The 17801-nt window shown below is 39.1% G+C and overlaps 3 protein-coding genes across 8 annotated transcripts in view; all 3 read left to right on the forward strand.

Annotated features, from left to right (window-relative positions):
• The window catches only part of kif13a (kinesin family member 13A), a 54207-nt gene extending 51967 nt beyond the window's left edge, over nt 1–2240 (forward strand). For all 6 annotated transcript variants that reach the window (XM_087813046.1, XM_087813052.1, XM_087813047.1 and 3 more), the window contains 2 exons: nt 1–775; nt 1589–2240. The exon at nt 1–775 is cut by the window's left edge and continues 81 nt beyond it. In XM_087813046.1, coding sequence (XP_087669172.1) covers nt 1–775; nt 1589–1722 — 909 coding nt within the window. In that variant the 3' untranslated portion in view covers nt 1723–2240. The remainder of the gene's footprint in view (nt 776–1588) is intronic.
• A 1796-nt stretch (nt 2241–4036) lies between these two features.
• rbm24b (RNA binding motif protein 24b) lies at nt 4037–9382 on the forward strand. Its single transcript, XM_087813057.1, has 5 exons — nt 4037–4324; nt 4497–4820; nt 4894–5017; nt 5757–5811; nt 8186–9382. Exons 2-5 carry the CDS (start codon nt 4653–4655, stop codon nt 8547–8549), a joined length of 711 nt encoding a protein of 236 aa, XP_087669183.1. The 5' UTR covers nt 4037–4324; nt 4497–4652; the 3' UTR covers nt 8550–9382.
• A 920-nt stretch (nt 9383–10302) lies between these two features.
• Nucleotides 10303–17000, forward strand: grinab (glutamate receptor, ionotropic, N-methyl D-aspartate-associated protein 1b (glutamate binding)). Its single transcript, XM_087778902.1, has 5 exons — nt 10303–10833; nt 13481–13681; nt 13747–13875; nt 13949–14092; nt 16219–17000. The coding sequence occupies exons 1-5, from the start codon at nt 10420–10422 to the stop codon at nt 16369–16371; spliced, it is 1041 nt and encodes a 346-aa protein (XP_087635028.1). The 5' UTR covers nt 10303–10419; the 3' UTR covers nt 16372–17000.
• The last annotated feature ends 801 nt before the right edge of the window (nt 17001–17801 follow it).

A 17801-nucleotide genomic window follows, 5' to 3' on the forward strand; every position in this document is an offset into this window, starting at 1 on the left:
GAGGACTTCGCCAACTTCGACATCTACAACGCGTCGCTGGAGACCCCCGTGAGGTTCCCCGGGGAGGGTCGAGGGTCGGTGAAGGAGGCGCCCCGCAGCCCCACCTCCAGCACCTGCACTAGCGGATATTTCTCACAAAGTGCCTCCAACGCCACGCTGTCCGACGTGCCTTTGAGCCTGAGCGAGAGCTCGGACCACCTCGGCCCGGCCCACAGAGAGTCCCACCAACAGGCCCACGGCAAAACCGTTCCCGCGGGGGGCGACGCTGCACCGACCCTCGACGCCCCCCACAAACCCACTCCTTTGATCTCCAGCAGCAGCCAGGAGTTCACCGACTTCAAGGGAGCCGACGCGGACTTGACTCCGCTCTCGGACGGGTGGGTCGTGGATCAGCACCACCCTCGAGTCAAGGACTGCAGAGTCGGCCCTCATGATCCGAACACCCCCTCTCTGGACCCTCTGGACCCCCTGATCCTGCCCGCGTTTGCCCCCCCTCCGGCGTCCCCGTCGTTACGAGGAGGAGAACCTCTGGTACGAGAGCCCACGCAGGGAGACCTCCCCCACGGAAGTCCTTGTCCCAGTCCCAACCCCAGCAGCGCCGAGCCGTCGGGGGACTCCAGCGGGGACGACGGCGCCCCCGTGGCCCAGCTCCCTGATTGGATGGCCCCCGGGGAGCAGGTGTGGGTGGGGAAGAGACGGGGGACGGTTCACTACGTGGGCGGGGTGGAGTTCGCCAAGGGGATCTGGATCGGGGTGATGCTGGACCTGCCTGTGGGTGAGTGTCGTGGTGCCTGACCTTACTTACCATCATTTACACAGGTCACTTACTTGGAATCACCTTTTGTGTGTTTAATTTGTATTTACTTCCTGTTTGGCTCCCTACGGTGGCCCTGAAGGGAAAAATAAAGACAGACACAAACGTCTATATATATTTTCAAAAAATAAAATCAACTACAAAAAAAAAATGAAATAAAATAATTATAACACAAACGCATAAAGAAAATACATTCTTTTAAAAATCACATTTAAAAACAATTTAGGGATTAAAACAAATAAAAAAACACAAAATTAAAAAAGGGAAAAATAGATCCAACATTTTAATTGCAAAATAACATAACAATAAAAAATATATATATAATTTTTGTGGGTATTTTCTTGGATGTTTTGAACTTAAATCTTTGTTTTGATTCAAGACAAATAATCTCCTAAATTAAATTAATAAAATACCTAATTAAAATAAAAAGCAAATAAATAAACATATCAAAGCTACTAAACAATAAACACAAATTTACAAACAACATTTAGCTTTTTTTTTAATAAACTACTAAAACAAAATCACATTTAAAATAATAAATAAATAAAAAATACATATAAAATACAAAAAAATAAATTTTGAAACACCAAAAAATCACAGAAATAATTTTGTGACATTAATTATGTTTATTATTTATTTTTATTTATAACTTTAAAATAGTTTTACTAATATTTGATGTATTTGTTAAATTGATACTTTTGAAGTAAATATTTTTTACACTTACTCTCCCTCTTAAAAAGATGTATATAATAAATAAATCTCTTTCTGTCGCAGGCAAACACAACGGGACGGTCCAAGGTCGCGTCTACTTCCGATGTCCTGCGGCTCACGGCGTGTTCGTGAAGCCGTCCCGTCTCACCCGAGGACCCCCTCGCATGGACCCGGACCCCCACACTCTGATCAGATAGAACTCAAAAGAGAGACGTTTTTTTAAAATACTTCCCGACTCATGATCACTATGCACACGTCATGTTGCTCTTACGAAGACACTATTTTTTTTTAAATGTACTACTGTTTGAACGACCACTTGAACACACCAAAGAACTGTGGTTCATCTCCTGCTGTAGATCCTTCACTCGAAACACTGGATGATAAGAGTCTGACACAAACTTACTGCTTCTGTGAGAGCAAACCGAACGTTTCCAAGAGTCGCACAACTTGTGTCACACACGGACCGACAACAGATGCTAACAGGTACTTAATAATGCATTCAGCCCATCGGGGCCCGACGAGTATCCGGTGACGCATCCTGTGAATTGTAGTTTCTATGAAGAGACGAAAAGAAAAAAAAAAGACTCTAAAGCTGCTCTTGTAATGTTGGAGAAAAAAAAAGTATTTACGCTGATGTACAGATGTGTATTTATATATATATCGTGTCACGACTGAACTGGTACCAGATGTTCTAGAATAGAGCGTTTACAATCAACACCGGCTCCTTTCTTCACAAACACCGTGACCACACGAGTATTCCAGAGTTTCTTATTTCCCAGGTTGACTATAAATATTCACGGATACAAGTTACGAAGATAAAAACAAGGGTCGTCGTTGCCACCATGTTCCCAAAGACATTTTTAGTTCCCACACCTGTCCTGCCTGGCAACGCACGACTATTTCTGAGAATAGAACGACATGTTTGTCTTCACCGGGTCCATTAATGAGTGAGAGAACTCGTGACAAACAACACAACAGGAATATTAAGTCAAATATTTTTGATTCATTATCAATAAAATTAGCTTCTAATATATTTAATTAAAAATGTTATTTCTATTTTTTTATATAATGAAAATGACGACTTTGATAATGTATGTTTTTGCACAAAAAAAACGTTTATTTTCTTATAAAAACCATGACTTATGTCACTACAAACATCAACAAGTGTTCTGGCTATTGCAAAGACACTGTTACTTTAAGTGACATCACATCTTCGTTTCTATTTATTCTGAGTAATGTGGCGGCAAAGTTTGAGACGAAGAGACTTTGTCTTGTTATTATGGGCAGAATAAAAATTAGGTTATTATTATTGGTTAATTAATATTTTGTTAAAAATAATGACTTAAACCCACAAATAAATCCGGTTAAGAGTTAAAAGGCGACATCAGTTAAAGTCTGTTTTCAAATGGATTTAATTAAATAATCTATTTATTTTAGATATTAAAAAACATAATCTATTGTCAAATGTCCGAAAAATCGTTCCTTTTACATAATAAATAAACGAATGTTTTTTTTAAACATTACATTTAAAAAAAACATAATTTCTAAACCAAACTTAAGTTCATTTTAATCATCAAAATTACGCCTTTAATAGTTTCTGTTTTTAGTTTTAAAGAAACCATTTTCGTTTTCGTTTATGTAAATCTAGATTGGATCCATGTGACGTCCATGGTGGGCTCAACAGCGCCCCCTCAGTACATAACATTTATTAATAAAAAACATATCAGTTATATTTTCTAAATAAATACTTTAATACTGAAGGTTTTTAGAGGAAAAAAATGTGTTTGTTTTTAAAAACCAAGCATGATTTATGACACCACAAACAACAAAGTGTTATGGCTATATTGCAAAGACACTGTTTCTTTAAGTGACATCAAATCTTTGAGCCAAGTTGCCCGCTTGAGACTGTGGCTCCGGTGAGGGTTTGATTGAAGACATCAGTCTGTGACGTCTCCTAAAAAAACAACAACAACAACGTTTTGCAAACACAAGGCAGACGTGTGTGGCCCCGGAGCCACAAGACTTAGACTGTATTTATGAGGCCCTCATGAGGTCAAAGATCATATAGAAACAAACACTTTTATTTTGTATTTATGTATCATTACTAGTCTCTAAATATTACCCTTCTTTTTTAGGACTTTTGTCATTTCTGTGAGTATTTATTGTCCCTCAAAAATATTGAAATGAATATTAAAAAATATATATTTAGGGGAAAAATGCTTTTATATAGCATTTAAAAAAGTTATATTACATACAACAGTTATAAAAAATACAATTATTACTCGTTTGTATATTTTTTACTCCTTTATTTTGTCTTGATGGCCCTTGTATAAAGTGTGGCCCCTGAGGAAATTCAATTACCGACCACCGCATTATGGTGTGATATAAAACTATAGGACACAATTTGTTTTTCATTGAAAAACCCAAAAAATTTAAAGAATATTTTGTTAATTAAAGTAATCTTTATTTAAATATTTAAATATTTAAAACTAAAAGTTTGGCGCTGGTTAATGACGTTTTTACACATTTATTTACCGAAGAAATTGACCAAAAAAGCACCTTTTACAAAAAAAAATAGCTATTATTGTCGAGTATTACACAAGTAGGTGTTAAGAGCTGCCTAAGAACATTATTCAAGTGAAACATTATAAACAAAAAAACAACTAAATATTTAAAAAAAAAAAAAAAGTTTTGCCCGCTGAAGGAACGTTTAAAGCTTCTGACAGAAATCCTTCGGGGAGAAGTGTGTCCGCGGTGTTAGCGTCTCGTTGCTAACACGTTCCTCGACGTCACTATCAGGTAATTTTAGCACTTTTTAATCGCGTCATTTTTCATGGGGTGGGGGGGTGTGTGTGTGTGTGTGGGGGGGTCGTGGTCCAGCAGCAGCTGTGGAGCGGGTTGTGAGTCCGCGTGTGTCGGGGTGGAGTTGAGTATCTGTGTCACACAATGACAACTGGAACAAACTCAACAGGTGTCCTCCTCCTCCTCCTCCTCCTCCTCCTCCTGACCACAGGACTGGGGGGTCCACCCTGAAGTCCTCCACTCTCCCTCACAACTTCACCTCCGTCGGACGCCCTTTTTTTTCTCCTCTTCTTCTCCCCTGTCAGGAAGTCTCACCAACCCCACCATGCACTCTGCCCAGAAGGACACCACCTACACCAAGATCTTCGTGGGGGGTCTGCCCTACCACACCACCGACTCCAGCCTCAGGAAGTACTTCGAGGTGTTCGGGGACATCGAGGAGGCCGTGGTCATCACCGACCGCCAGACCGGCAAGTCCAGGGGTTATGGATTCGTGAGTATGAGGAGGAAGAAGTTCTGTGGAAGTTCTTGGACTCACTTCCGGTTCTGTTGTCGGACCTTTTCAGGTGACCATGGCGGACCGGGCCTCGGCGGACCGGGCCTGCAAGGACCCCAACCCCATCATAGACGGACGCAAGGCCAACGTCAACCTGGCCTATCTGGGGGCCAAACCCAGGGTCATACAGCCAGGTAGACCCGTCACTTGAGATGTTTTTGTTTGATGAACTTTTTACACGGTAGAACAAGAGTAGCTAGAATTTTTTATTTTGTTAAAGTGAAATTTAAAGTCATTTTACTCTTGACATTAAAATTGTGCATAAGAAAAAAGTGTTTTTGAGTCTTTAAAACATTCAACATATTTAATTATAATTAAAAAATGTTGTGTTTTGATAATACCTTTAAAAAAACATGTTTTAAGTTGTAATATTTGACGTTAAAATAGACATTTTTAAAGATTAGTTTAGATTCCAGAGCGTTGTTTTATGACGACATCACTGGATAATAATGACACAGTTTTTAACCCTCGATGTGAAAAAATAATAAAGAAAAATTATTATATGTCATAATAATAACAATGTTAAGCATTAATAAACAGTTTTCTTTATTAAAAACATTTTTATTGTCGTTCAAGGTCAAGATTCATTTAAATTATTAAATACAACTACTAATATAATTGCATTATTTTCTTAAAGGTCATGTTATTACTATTATTATTATTATTATGACGCACTCGCTTGTTGAAAAACAAAATATTAGTCAACATAAGCCACGTTCCATTCGTATTAAGCCTTGACCTGTTCCATTTTTTAACGCTTTTAATCCAGCCGCGTGCATAAAATGATCACGAATGGAACGCACCCCGACGTGGACCTTCTAATAAAAGTGTTTTTAATTGTGATTTAATTTTGTTTTGTTTTTTCATCTTCAGGGTTTGCCTTTGGCGTCCCTCAGATCCACCCGGCGTTCATCCAGAGACCGTACGGGTACGTCCTCGCCACGCTTTCACGCCATTTTATTGATTTATTTATTTTTCCTGCTGTAACCCATTCAAACTGTTGACCATCTTTGCCTCCTACTGTTGCGTGTGCGACGTGTGCGTCTGTGGAAAAGGAATTGTGTGCGTTTGGAGATTTGACCCCCGTGTCTCTCTCTGACCCGACAGGCTCGGTTAAGATAGCAGATGAAACTGGTGGTTTGAGGAATAGCTGAGTCAGCATTGGGGGCTAAAGTCTTACCTGTAGAACCGACACGGTGACTAGATGCATGGGAGTCTTTTTTTGTTGTTGTTGTTGTTGTTGTTTCTGGTTTATTTTCCTTTTTTTTTTTTTTGGTTGTTGTATAGTTCATAGACGTGTGTGTGTGGCTTGTTTTTTTTGGGGATGAAGTGGTGTTTCCAGCTTAACTGTGTGCTCACTCTTCTTGGACCTTTTTAGAGTTTTTTTTTTTTAATGTTTTTCTTTCAGGGGGTCTTCAGCGAACGAACCGACTCGCATGAAACTTTATTAGTCGGTTAACGAAACGCGTCTTTTTTTTTTCTTTTTTTTTTAGAGGTCAAAGTTGAGAGTGAAGCTGTGGAGGCAGCCGCTCTCGAAGGCAGCAGCTGTTCGCTACACTGATCTCCACAGCCTCTCAAATTCAGATGGAAAAAAAGGAGTCACTCTTCAGTGTTAATAATGTATGGAGCAGACGACAGGTGGACATGTGCCCCTGAAGTTTCTTTTTCTTTTTTTTTTTTAACTCCCGTGTGTCCTCGTCTGTCAAACGCCCGTCAAGTCGCTTTATGAGCCGGAATGTTCGCTCGGAATAAATGTAGATTAATCATCTAAAAAGATTTAAATTAAGATCAATTTTAATGATCTATATTCTTATTTAAAATGATGTCGGAAAGATATGATGGGAACTTTTTTTGGGCCTTTTTTTTTTTTTAAACTAGCAACTAATACGCATGAAAAAAGTCACAATTCTTCTTTTATTGATCATATAAACTTATTCAATCGCTATAATTAAACTGATCAACACAGTTTAAAAAGAAACCAAAAGATGAATTAGTCAAAAGATGGTAACTTTTATTTTTTGGTATATTATAAACATCATTTATTATATGAATCCAAAAACAAATACAATAAAAACATTTTTTAATTTTTATTTGTTTTAATTCCTTTAAAAGGGACAAGAAATGCAAATGGGACGAGGAACAAAAACAATAAAAGTTGTTGCAAAATAATTCTACATGATCAGTTTTCGTTTTATGAGGGTTTCAATCATCTGCATATTATCAATAAAACTTTTATTTTAAGGGTCTGATAAAGATTTTTCAAGCAGCAAACTAAACACAAGTCACTATTTTGACGCAAACGACGATAAAACTAAACAAAACTCTATCAAAAATAAGCTTAAAAGCAAAATGGACAACAAAACTCAAAGTGTTACATTGAAAATTGACCTGAAAACTGAAAAAACTAGTGACTTGAGTGACGTTTTTTGGCCTTTTACTCCAAACTTTTGCGTTCGTTTCTTCCCCGTACGACCCCCATCCTGGCCGCTCGACCCTCACGCTGTCATTTTAACGTTTCACATCTTTTGACTCTTGTTCAAAAAGCGGGGGGCAGGGAGGGTTTAAGCCCCACAAGTGTCCGACCGTCAGCGAGCGACATGTGTTGCTGAAGGAGATCAACGCTCGTGACAAGGGGAGCAAAAAATAGCAGGCGTGCAGCCTCGGCTGTCACTCAAGATGTTTGTGTCCAGAGGGGGGGTGAGTGAGACCCCCACGTGTCTCCGGACAAATATAACAGCTTCACACCTGCTCCCCCGGTATTTTTGGGGCCCCCTCCTCCTCGTACACCCCCACTGACCTCCCCTCACTCTGGTCTTGCTCTTCAATATTTTGCCTAAAGAAAAAAGGTAACGTAGCAGACGGGGTTTTCAAAATAAAACACACGAGTTTGTGCTGAAGGATCTAACATGTGTTAGCATGCCTGCGCTGTTGGTGTGACACAACGTGGACACAACTTTTTGTTCACTTTTTTTTTGTTGTTGTGGTGTTGTGCGATCAGCTCGCATTTTGTCCAGCGGGGGCAGCGCTGGGTTGAGTCTTACCTTTTTGTTTTTTTAATGAGTTTCAGATTCTGGGGCTTTTTTTTTTTTTACAAATTAAATTAAAAAAAACAAAAACACGCTTGTGTTTTCTTGCGGTTGTGCTGCTTCCTTAACTTTTTCATTCCTAGGTTGTTAATGAATGGATTTGCTGTGTTCTGAGGACTTGGATTGACACATTTTGTTGCACCTTTTTTCAGTTGCTTTTTCACTTTTATTTGGTGTAGTTTCCCCGTTTTCACTCGCTCCGTCTCTCGCCTCCAGGATCCCGGCCCACTATGTCTACCCTCAGGCCTTCGTCCAGCCCAGCATGGTGATCCCTCACGTGCAGCAGTCCGCCGCCACGGCCACGGCGGCGGCGGCGGCCGCCACGTCCCCTTACCTGGACTACGCCGGGGCGGCGTACGCCCAGTACTCGGCGGCGGCCACCGCTGCAGCCGCTGCCGCCGCCTACGAGCAGTACCCTTACGCCGCCTCCCCGGCGCCGACCGGCTACATGGCGGCTGCCGGGTACGGGTACGCCGTCCAGCAGCCGCTCGCCACGGCCGCCACCCCCGGGGCCGCGGCAGCTGCCGCCGCCTTCAGCCAGTACCAGCCGCAGCAGCTGCAGACGGACCGCATGCAGTAGAGCGGCGTCTATCAGAACTGTGCTTCAAGTATTTAATATTTAATGCAGAATACTGACAAGAGTGTGGTTAGCCTGCGAGCTAACGCTAAAGCTGATATGCAGTAAAACAACTGTTCAGTATTTTGGACCAGTGTTACCATCTATGCAGACGATCTAGTCCTTTAGCGACGACTTCTCTACTATTTTTATAAGAGTGACGTAGGTTCGACTCCCGCCCCCTTTTTTAGTGTAATCACATGCACACACATGCACACACACACACACACACACACACACACACAGACACAGACACAGACACAGACACACACACACACAGCACTGGCTTTCTCCCCCGTAGCACCGCGGGAGAGACGATCAACGAATGTGAACTTTTCATGTTGACTTTTCTAATGTATCTTTTTAAATTATGCTATTTATGTATTTATTATGATAATAAAGTGCTTCAAGCTCTACTGTACGAAAAGAGTGGAAAAAAAATGTAGCCGTTCGATTGTTAATCTCACTTTTTTTTTATACTTTAGTTTACGTCCCGCCCGTCCACGAAAAGAAAGGGTGGAAAATTGATATCACCTTTTTAATGCATGACACTAAATAATGCAGATTATCACAAAAAAATAACAATCACTTATTTTTCTGTTGGATCAGATTATTGTTGACCTTTTGACCCCAGTGCTGAAGACTGTTTATGGTGTAAATGTGTAATATGATCCATTGTTTGCAATGAAAATATCACGTAGGAAGAAAGAAGTTTTCTCTGCAAGTGCTGTGTTAAATGAATTGTGTTTCCATGAAGATCATTTGAATCTGTTCAGACACTATTTTCACAAAATATGAAATAAATAAATCAATATTTTACCACTGTGTCTTTCTTTCAATGTTATTAAAAAAAAAATCCAATTAAAGCATTAAAACATTATTTGTATATAGTTTATATCTGTTATTAAGGAATATATCGGTTTTCTCTAGATTTCTTTTGAAAATATTTAATTAAAACTACATTTTTTTTCAAAATATTCACACCAATATTTGCAATCACTATACATTCTTTTAATGATGTGAATTATTGTTTACCTTTGTCTGTATTAAAGTAAGTTTTAATGAATAATAATGAGTTTGTTCTTTACTTTCACATAAACTAATACATTTTAAATCCTAATAAAAACTTTTCTCGTGCGTCTTTTTGTTCACGTGTGTTTAAATGTTTAATCGAATATTAAACTTATACCTATTATAAATGTTAACAATAAAATATGTCAATCAAAACTTTTATTTAGGTTGATTATCTGTAAATCGTATGACGAAGGATTACTTTTCATTTTATAACGCCATTTAAATTAATATAAATATATTAACGATATTAAAAGTCGTATATGTTAAAAAAGTTCCAAAAAGTATATGACGTTGCTTTGTTTTTTCCGTCGTAATAAAAAAAAGGGTTTATATATTTAAGTAAGGTTTATATAACTTTTGTTATCGGTCGGAACCGCCGCCAGTGGGCCGGTAGTTTCCTGTAAATTATGCAATATCAATGAAACGATACTAAACTATGACGTCATTTTGGGTGTCATAAATCCGCGAGATTGTGAGGCTACTTTTTTTTTTTTTAAGTATAATTGTGTTTCAATAGTATTTATAAATAATAAAGATCAGTTAAATTAACATTGGTCGATAAATAAATAAAATCGTTAGCAGAGGTCATGTGACCGCGTGACGTCACGGCACGGGGGGGCGGGGCGGGGCGTCCGTATTGACGTGTGTAGCATTAGCCGCGTTAGCTTCTCCGTCCACTGGTGCTCACTTCACTTCGGGGTCTTTCGATTTTTTTTTTCTTCCCCCCGCCGACAGAACGCGTCGAACCTTCCGCCCGGAGATGAGCAGCGAGAAGCCGCAGTACACGCCGGTGGTGGAGGCGGGAGCTTCTCCTCCGCTCCTGCCCGGACAGGCCGTCTTCCCGGGCGGATACATGCCAGGCCCGGGCATGTACGGAGGACCTTCGGCCGGGCCTCCCATGGCGCTCCCGTACCCGCCGCCGGTGGCGTTCGGACCCGGTGTCCCGGCGGGTTTCTCCGGGCCCACGGGGCCTCCCGCATACGGCGCTCCTCCGTCGCCGCCTCCCGCATACCGCGCTCCTCCGTCGGCGCTGGATCACATGAAGTTCATGCACAACAATGCAGATGCTCTCCCGCACTGCGAGGAGGATCCTCCAGCCTTCCACGACAACCAGGACTTTATTGAGGGGTTTGGTTTGGACAACAAGAGCATCAGGAGAGCCTTCATCAGGAAGGTAAGGGTCTCCTTTGAAAACGTTATTATTATTGTTATTATTATTATTGTTGTTGTTATTGTCAGTGTGTTGTTGTCATCCCCGTTCATGGAGATACAAACTTCCGGTCATACAAAACAATACAAATATAATAACATTGAAGCTGAAAATATTACAATTAAATGTCAATTCTGTGATTTGTTTTTATTGTACAACAGGTGTTTCATTTGGTACATATTGATAGACAGGTTTTTATTTAAATATGAACCACACATTTTGATGAACTTGATGTCTTTTTTATTTATTTTTTAAATAACGTTTAACTGTAAATCTCCTCCAAGTTTCTCTGTATTCAAAAGTTCGTAAAGACGTACTTGATAATACTACTATAATAGCTTGATTTCACAGTTGAATAATAATGTAAAAATAATTAAATTTATTCATTGACACTAGTCATTCCAAAATGTATTAATATTTTCTGGATGTGAAATAAATACACACAGTTTGTTCGTATTTCTTTCCCCTTATCCATTTAAATGTTTATCAATATATATATATATATATATATATATATATATTATATATTTTACTTCATGCCCATGTCTCTTTTTCTCAATCTCTTTTTTTTAAAAATCTAGTTATATCACTCCTGCCATTCCATTGTCAACTTCTGTTGTTGTTAATGAACAAGTACTTAATTATAGGTTATTTAGTGAAATATAAATGTGATGCCTAAACGTATTCTAAATCAGACAAAGGAAAAAAAAGACCAAAAATGTGGACCTTCAGACCGACATTTTTGAATATTTTTTTTAGGGTCGCGTCTCTCGACTGTGATAGTTGTTTTGCTTTATTGCCTATCTAATATAATCTAATATTATTTAAGCATTTTTATATTTAATAGCTTGAGAGATGCAGAAAGGAAACTACTTTATCGTCACCTGTTTTTACCTGTTTACTCAATCATTCTCTTCATGAAATAGTCCATTTAATTATTGATAGTAACAGGAGTGAAGTGTGTTTTTGACACAACAACTTGAGATGTGGACGGACAGAAAGTCTGGAGCATGACTTTGAAACTGTAGTTTACATGTTTGTTTTGTCGTTAAATTGACAATATCAAGAAGAACTAGATTAAATATTCAGTATAAACACACGCTTTAATCTCCTCATGATAATCTATGGGTTGTTTATTCGTCTATAAGTGCTGAAATATTTAAATAAACTAAAATACTAAGATACCATCACTTATATTTATTGGACGTTACACAAGTTCAAAAGTTAGTTTCACATGTTTCTGTGGGTTTCCTGTCGTAGAATTAAATGAGGTTAAGTTAACACATTATTACAATCTCGGTCACAAAATGGTTCTTCCTTCATTATCGCAGACCAGAAGGTGAGGGAAGAAAAAGTTCTTATTTAATCCACATTATTCCGTCAATCGGACTTTTGTACGTCTCTTATCACCTCAGGCTCGTTCTGATGCGTCACTTACTTATCTGGAGACTTCCACAGTCTCACTGTGTCACCAGTCATTGATCTTTCTGAGCAGATAAGGATTAATCCACTGACGTGAAACAAGGACTTCGGTAAAAAAAAACGTTATGCTTCAATTACATTCATAAGACGTCCCGTTATATACTGTGAAATAATGTCAAAATCAAAAATGCATGTGAGATTAAAAAAAAGACAAAGATGAAGAAAACATAAGTTAAAGATGAAAAAAAACAAAAACAATTACCGTTCAAAACATTTTATATTTTAAGTTTCAAATCTTAACAGATTTTTCTGAAGAAACTTTTAAAGTTTGAATAAAACTTTATACAACCGAGACGAAAAACGTTTACCGGTGAATCACAATGACAAAGAGGCAGAAACCTTGAACAGAACCAGACCCGTATCTGTTTAAGTTTTTTTTTTTAATTATTTAATCCAGTTTCTGCAGGGAGGTCATGACATTAGATGAAGACATGGAATCACTCTGGCATAGGAATGTTCTGCCATTCAGAAGAAGAAAAAAAATGTAGTTGCGTGATCCAAGCACACACACAAAGACACTCGCGCACAGACACAAACAAACACACACCCATATTCAGAAACACACGTGCACACACCCCAACACTCACAAACACAAAGGCATAGAAACACAAACGAGCTCAGACACACACACGGTACAGACACACACACGGTACAGACACACACACGGCACAGACACACACACGGCACAGACACACACACAGGCTCAGACACACACACGGCACAGACACACACACGGCACAGACACACACACAGGCTCAGACACACACACGGCACAGACACACACACGGCACAGACACACACACAGGCTCAGACACACACACGGCACAGACAGACACACGGCACAGACACACACACACACACACAGGCTCAGACACACACACAGGCTCAGACACACACACAGGCTCAGACACACACACACACACACCCCCCCCCCCCCCCACACACACACACACACACACACACACACACACACACACACACACACACACACACACAGGCTCAGACACACACACACACACACACACACACACACACACATAGTCACAGACACAATAACACACAGACAGCGTACAAAAACACGCACACCAAAACTATTGATCACACACTCACGGTGACTCCGCCCTCTCAGGTGTTCCTGGTGTTGACCGCTCAGCTCACGGTGACCTTGGCCTTCGTGGCCGTCTTCACCTTCGTGGAAAAGGTCAAAGTGTTCGTGCAGGTCAACAGCTGGACGTACTTTGTGTCCTACGCCTTCTTCGTGGCGTCCGTGCTCGCCATCAGCTGCTGCGGCAGCTTCCGCAGGAAGCACCCCTGGAACCTGATCGCCTTGGTGAGTTTTTAATCACGTGACCCCTGACCTCGCGAGGATCCTCAACTCTCGTTCCCTCCTCCTAGTCCGTCCTCACCCTCAGCATGTCCTACATGGTGGGGATGATCTCCAGCTACCACGACACGGACACGGTCATCATGGCGGTGGGCATCACGGCCATCGTCTGCTTCACCGTGGTCATCTTCTCCCTGCAGGTCGGTGACATCATCATTGTGCGCCCGCTCACGACCACGAGTTTAAATCTTCTTCCCCCGTTTCCCTCCGCAGACGAAGTACGACTTCACTTCCTGCTACGGCGTGCTCTTCGTCTGCCTGATCGTCCTCATCATCTTCGGCCTCCTCTGCATCTTCATCCGCAACAAGATCATGCACATCGTGTACGCCGGCCTGGGCGCGCTGCTCTTCACCTGCGTGAGTCTTCCCTCAGATCCTCGTCCAAGATGGCGGCGCAGACGCGTCGTCGCTTCATATCGTAAAATCACTCTTCGCTTATTTCGTCGAGTTTAATCGGCGTCCACCTCAAACTCGTTAAAACGCATCTGCGATTTGTTGATTGACAGCTGCCCGTCATATACAAAACGGTTATGATATATTGTGATACTGTAGTGACAAGGATATATGTGTAGTATTGTGAAGTACTTGACTCTGGTGTTGTAGTATTTACAGACCACATGACTCTTGACGAAGTCGTAACTGCTTTGATTTGTTTTCAAACCAAAATATGTCCAAACATCAGCTTTAAAAGCTGCTGGAGCCGCTGTATCCTCTCGTCCTCAGTCGTCGCTAGGATTTCGTTGTCCCTTTAGCTGCAGGGGACGTATTTCTGCTGCCATCTAGCGTCCGGAAGTTTACTTGCCACACAAAAATGAACAAACGCTGTGAATATTAGCGTTTTATTTGCAAACACAAAAATCGAATTTTTCATTTTATTCACAATTTATTTGGATACATACCATAATATAACTATGTTTAAATTTAAAAATATTTTCAAGCCCAAAGTAAATTTCGTCGCTAAAGTGCTATTGAATATCAATACAGTAATAAAAAAAAACAGTTTTTTAAATTGTTACTCTTGGGTTGTGTCCCAAATTGCGCACTTCTGCACTTACACTCAATATGCAATGAGCACTCAAATGGTGCACTCAATTAGCCAGATAATTGAGTGTGGATCGATGGACACTTTCCACCCTTAACGGCTCCATCTTAGTGACGTAGATGAAGCTAAACTGAAGCTGAAGTCACTGACGACGCATCTTCGGAGCAGATACTGACCTAAATGTCTCGAGAAAACACTCCTTTTTACAACAAAACAACAGTTATAACAAAATGAAACACAACTTAATAACTTGTTTCAATTGGATAAAAGTGATGTCAAGTGTAGACGATAGTGTTTTAACAACCGTTGCAATCGGTGTTAAAAACTAGTAGAAGAAGAAGCTGTCGAGTCATTTCCTGTAAGTGTGTAGCAGCAGAGTTAGATTTGAGACCATGTCAAGTGCGCAAGTGAGTAACTTTCTTACACTGTACTGTAAAACAGTGCACTTGGAGAAGTGCGTGAATTTGAGACACGGCACTGGTATGTCACACGTCACGGAACGTTTTTCCAGAAGAAATAAACGGGAAATGAGAGCAACAGTTCCATTTTTAAGTGTTAATTGTACAACCTGCTGAAAGCATAATAAAGGAAATGAAACTTTGGTTTAACAAACATGTTTTGCAAACGATGAGAACAGGAAACCAGTCGCTTAGCTGTGAAGTGCAGAATAATATAATATTAATAATTAACTTTAGACTTTCTTTTATTGTCATTGCACAGAAAACACAGCAGAATGAATGTATATATTAAAAGTATAAATATTAATAAGTTAAAAATAGTGCTATATAGTATAAACAGAATAAATAAATAACTTTTTTAATAAGTGTGTAGCAGCAGAGTTTCAATCGAGGCCATGTCAAGTGCTCAAGTAAGTGCACTTTCTTACAGTGTACTGTAAAACAGTGTACTTAGAGAAGTGCTCGAATTTGAGACACAGCCCTGGTATTTAGTTTCACCAACATGGAAACTTCACAGACCGCCTTTGTTTTTTTTCAGCTTATAAGGGAAACAAAGTTCACAATTTAACTTTATTTTTCTCATTTTATTTTTGTTCACAAAATCCTGGTGAACATTAAATTAAAAAAAAGTTTAAAAAGAATTAAATAGGAAATAAAGTCAATATTTTAATACTAGTATGGAATCGGGACCATACAAGTGGGATCTATGCATCCCTATTGTATATATATATTTATAAATAACGCTTAAAAACGGGTGAATTTTTTGGTACCCTTAACATAATTATGGAGACAAATTGTAGGTTAAAAAATGCCACTATTAAAGTCAACCTGTAACAAATGGTATACTAGAATTATTTGAATAAAACCCGATGTTTTCATGGATGTGAGCAGAACTATACTGATGATGATGTTCCTGCTCCGTGGCCTTGATTCCACGTCCTTACGTAAGCGACTGTATCTGACCGGAGATGTCATTGTTGCAGTTCCTGGCCGTGGACACGCAGCTGCTGCTCGGCAACAAGGAAATGGCTCTGAGTCCGGAGGAGTACGTCTTCGCCGCCCTGAACTTGTACACGGACATCATCAACATCTTCCTCTACATCCTCGCCATCATCGGGCGAGCTCGCGGCGGCTGAACACGTGGCCAGGAAGAACGCTTCTGTCTAGAAGCTGTGATGGGGTTTTATCCCTTTTCTGTTCCCTTTTTTTTGACATTTATTTTGTCTCGTAGTTGCACTAAAAACGTAGTACGTTTCTTTTCCTCCATCTGTGTTTGATTTTTTTTATATATATTATATATATAATATAAATAGAATTGTGTGGTTCTACTAATAAGGTGTACCAACTGATTGTCAACGCTGTAATTTCCTTTTGCTGGATTAAAGTTTTACGCGATGTTATCACCCGTTTGTCACTTTTATAATCGTGTTGCTTTGACAGGATCGATCAAGAAACTCATCGATACGCTTCTGATGTAACTGTCAATATTGTCCATTAGGGGGCAGCAGAGCGCAGCGACTTCTGCTGAGGTCGCTTATTTTGGATCAAACGTTTGAAACAAGTTTACACATTTTTATTTAAATGCGTTTCAGATAACATTTCCCGAGGCTATATATATATATATGTTTAATGTCGATTTAATTGATTTTTAAAAACAAAAATAAAGTGATTAATAACCACATTTTTTAAGTAAAATAACTTTAAATACTTTAAATAAAATGTATGTAACTTCAATCATCTGTTTAAATTAAAGAAAGAAAAAATGGCTGTGATTTGTTTGGAATTCATTGACAAGATTATGTAGAAGATAACATGTGTAAACACTGAACTAACCTGTTCTGTCACTCAACTATTTTCCTGTTGCTGTGCTTTTTGGGAAAACACCTACAGCGAGGAGGGACTGTGGAGTCAAAACATGTCACGAAACGTTTGTCCCTTTTTTTTCAAAAGAAATAAACAGGAAATGAGAGCAACAGTTCCATTTTTAAGTGTTAATTGTACAACCTGCTGAAAGCATAATAAAGGAAATGAAACTTTGGTTTAACAAACACGTGTTTTACAAACGATGAGAACAGGAAATCAGTTGCTTAGCTGTGAAGTGCAGGATAATATAATATTAATAATAAACTTTAGACTTTCTTTTATTGTCATTGCACAGAAAACACAGCAGAATGAATGTATATATAAAAAGTATAAATATGAATAAGTTAAAAATAATGCTATATAGTATAAACATAATAAATTAATAAATAACGTTTTAAATATTGCATATAATAATGAATGTATATATAGAAAGTATAAATATTAACAAGTTAAATATAGTGCTATATAGTATAAACAGAATACATGAATAAATAACGTTTTAAATATTGCATATAATAATGAATGTATATAAAAGTATAAATATAAAGTGAAAAATAGTGCAATATGTTATAAATGGAATAAATACATAATATTTATTCTATTAAACATTTGAGACTTGTTTTTATCATAAACCCTTTAAAGTTGTGATATGTTATTTTTACTTTTATTGCACATAATTTAATATATTTTTTATGATTTATAT

The sequence above is a fragment of the Callionymus lyra genome, chromosome 17, assembly GCF_982586985.1.
Source record: "Callionymus lyra chromosome 17, fCalLyr1.hap1.1, whole genome shotgun sequence".
Classification (NCBI taxonomy): Eukaryota; Metazoa; Chordata; class Actinopteri; order Syngnathiformes; family Callionymidae; genus Callionymus; species Callionymus lyra.

What these genes read in the sequence shown, in the direction of transcription:
- rbm24b (XM_087813057.1), top strand. Translation starts at nt 4,653, where the DNA reads ATGCACTCTGCCCAGAAGGACACCACCTACACCAAGATCTTCGTGGGG. An exon ending in AGTCCAGGGGTTATGGATTC is followed by an intron (nt 4,821 to 4,893) that starts GTGAGTATGAGG and finishes GGACCTTTTCAG; the next exon opens with GTGACCATGGCGGACCGGGC. An exon ending in TTCATCCAGAGACCGTACGG is followed by an intron (nt 5,812 to 8,185) that starts GTACGTCCTCGC and finishes TCTCGCCTCCAG; the next exon opens with GATCCCGGCCCACTATGTCT.
- grinab (XM_087778902.1), top strand. Translation starts at nt 10,420, where the DNA reads ATGAGCAGCGAGAAGCCGCAGTACACGCCGGTGGTGGAGGCGGGAGCT. An exon ending in GGAGAGCCTTCATCAGGAAG is followed by an intron (nt 10,834 to 13,480) that starts GTAAGGGTCTCC and finishes CCGCCCTCTCAG; the next exon opens with GTGTTCCTGGTGTTGACCGC. An exon ending in TGGTCATCTTCTCCCTGCAG is followed by an intron (nt 13,876 to 13,948) that starts GTCGGTGACATC and finishes TTCCCTCCGCAG; the next exon opens with ACGAAGTACGACTTCACTTC.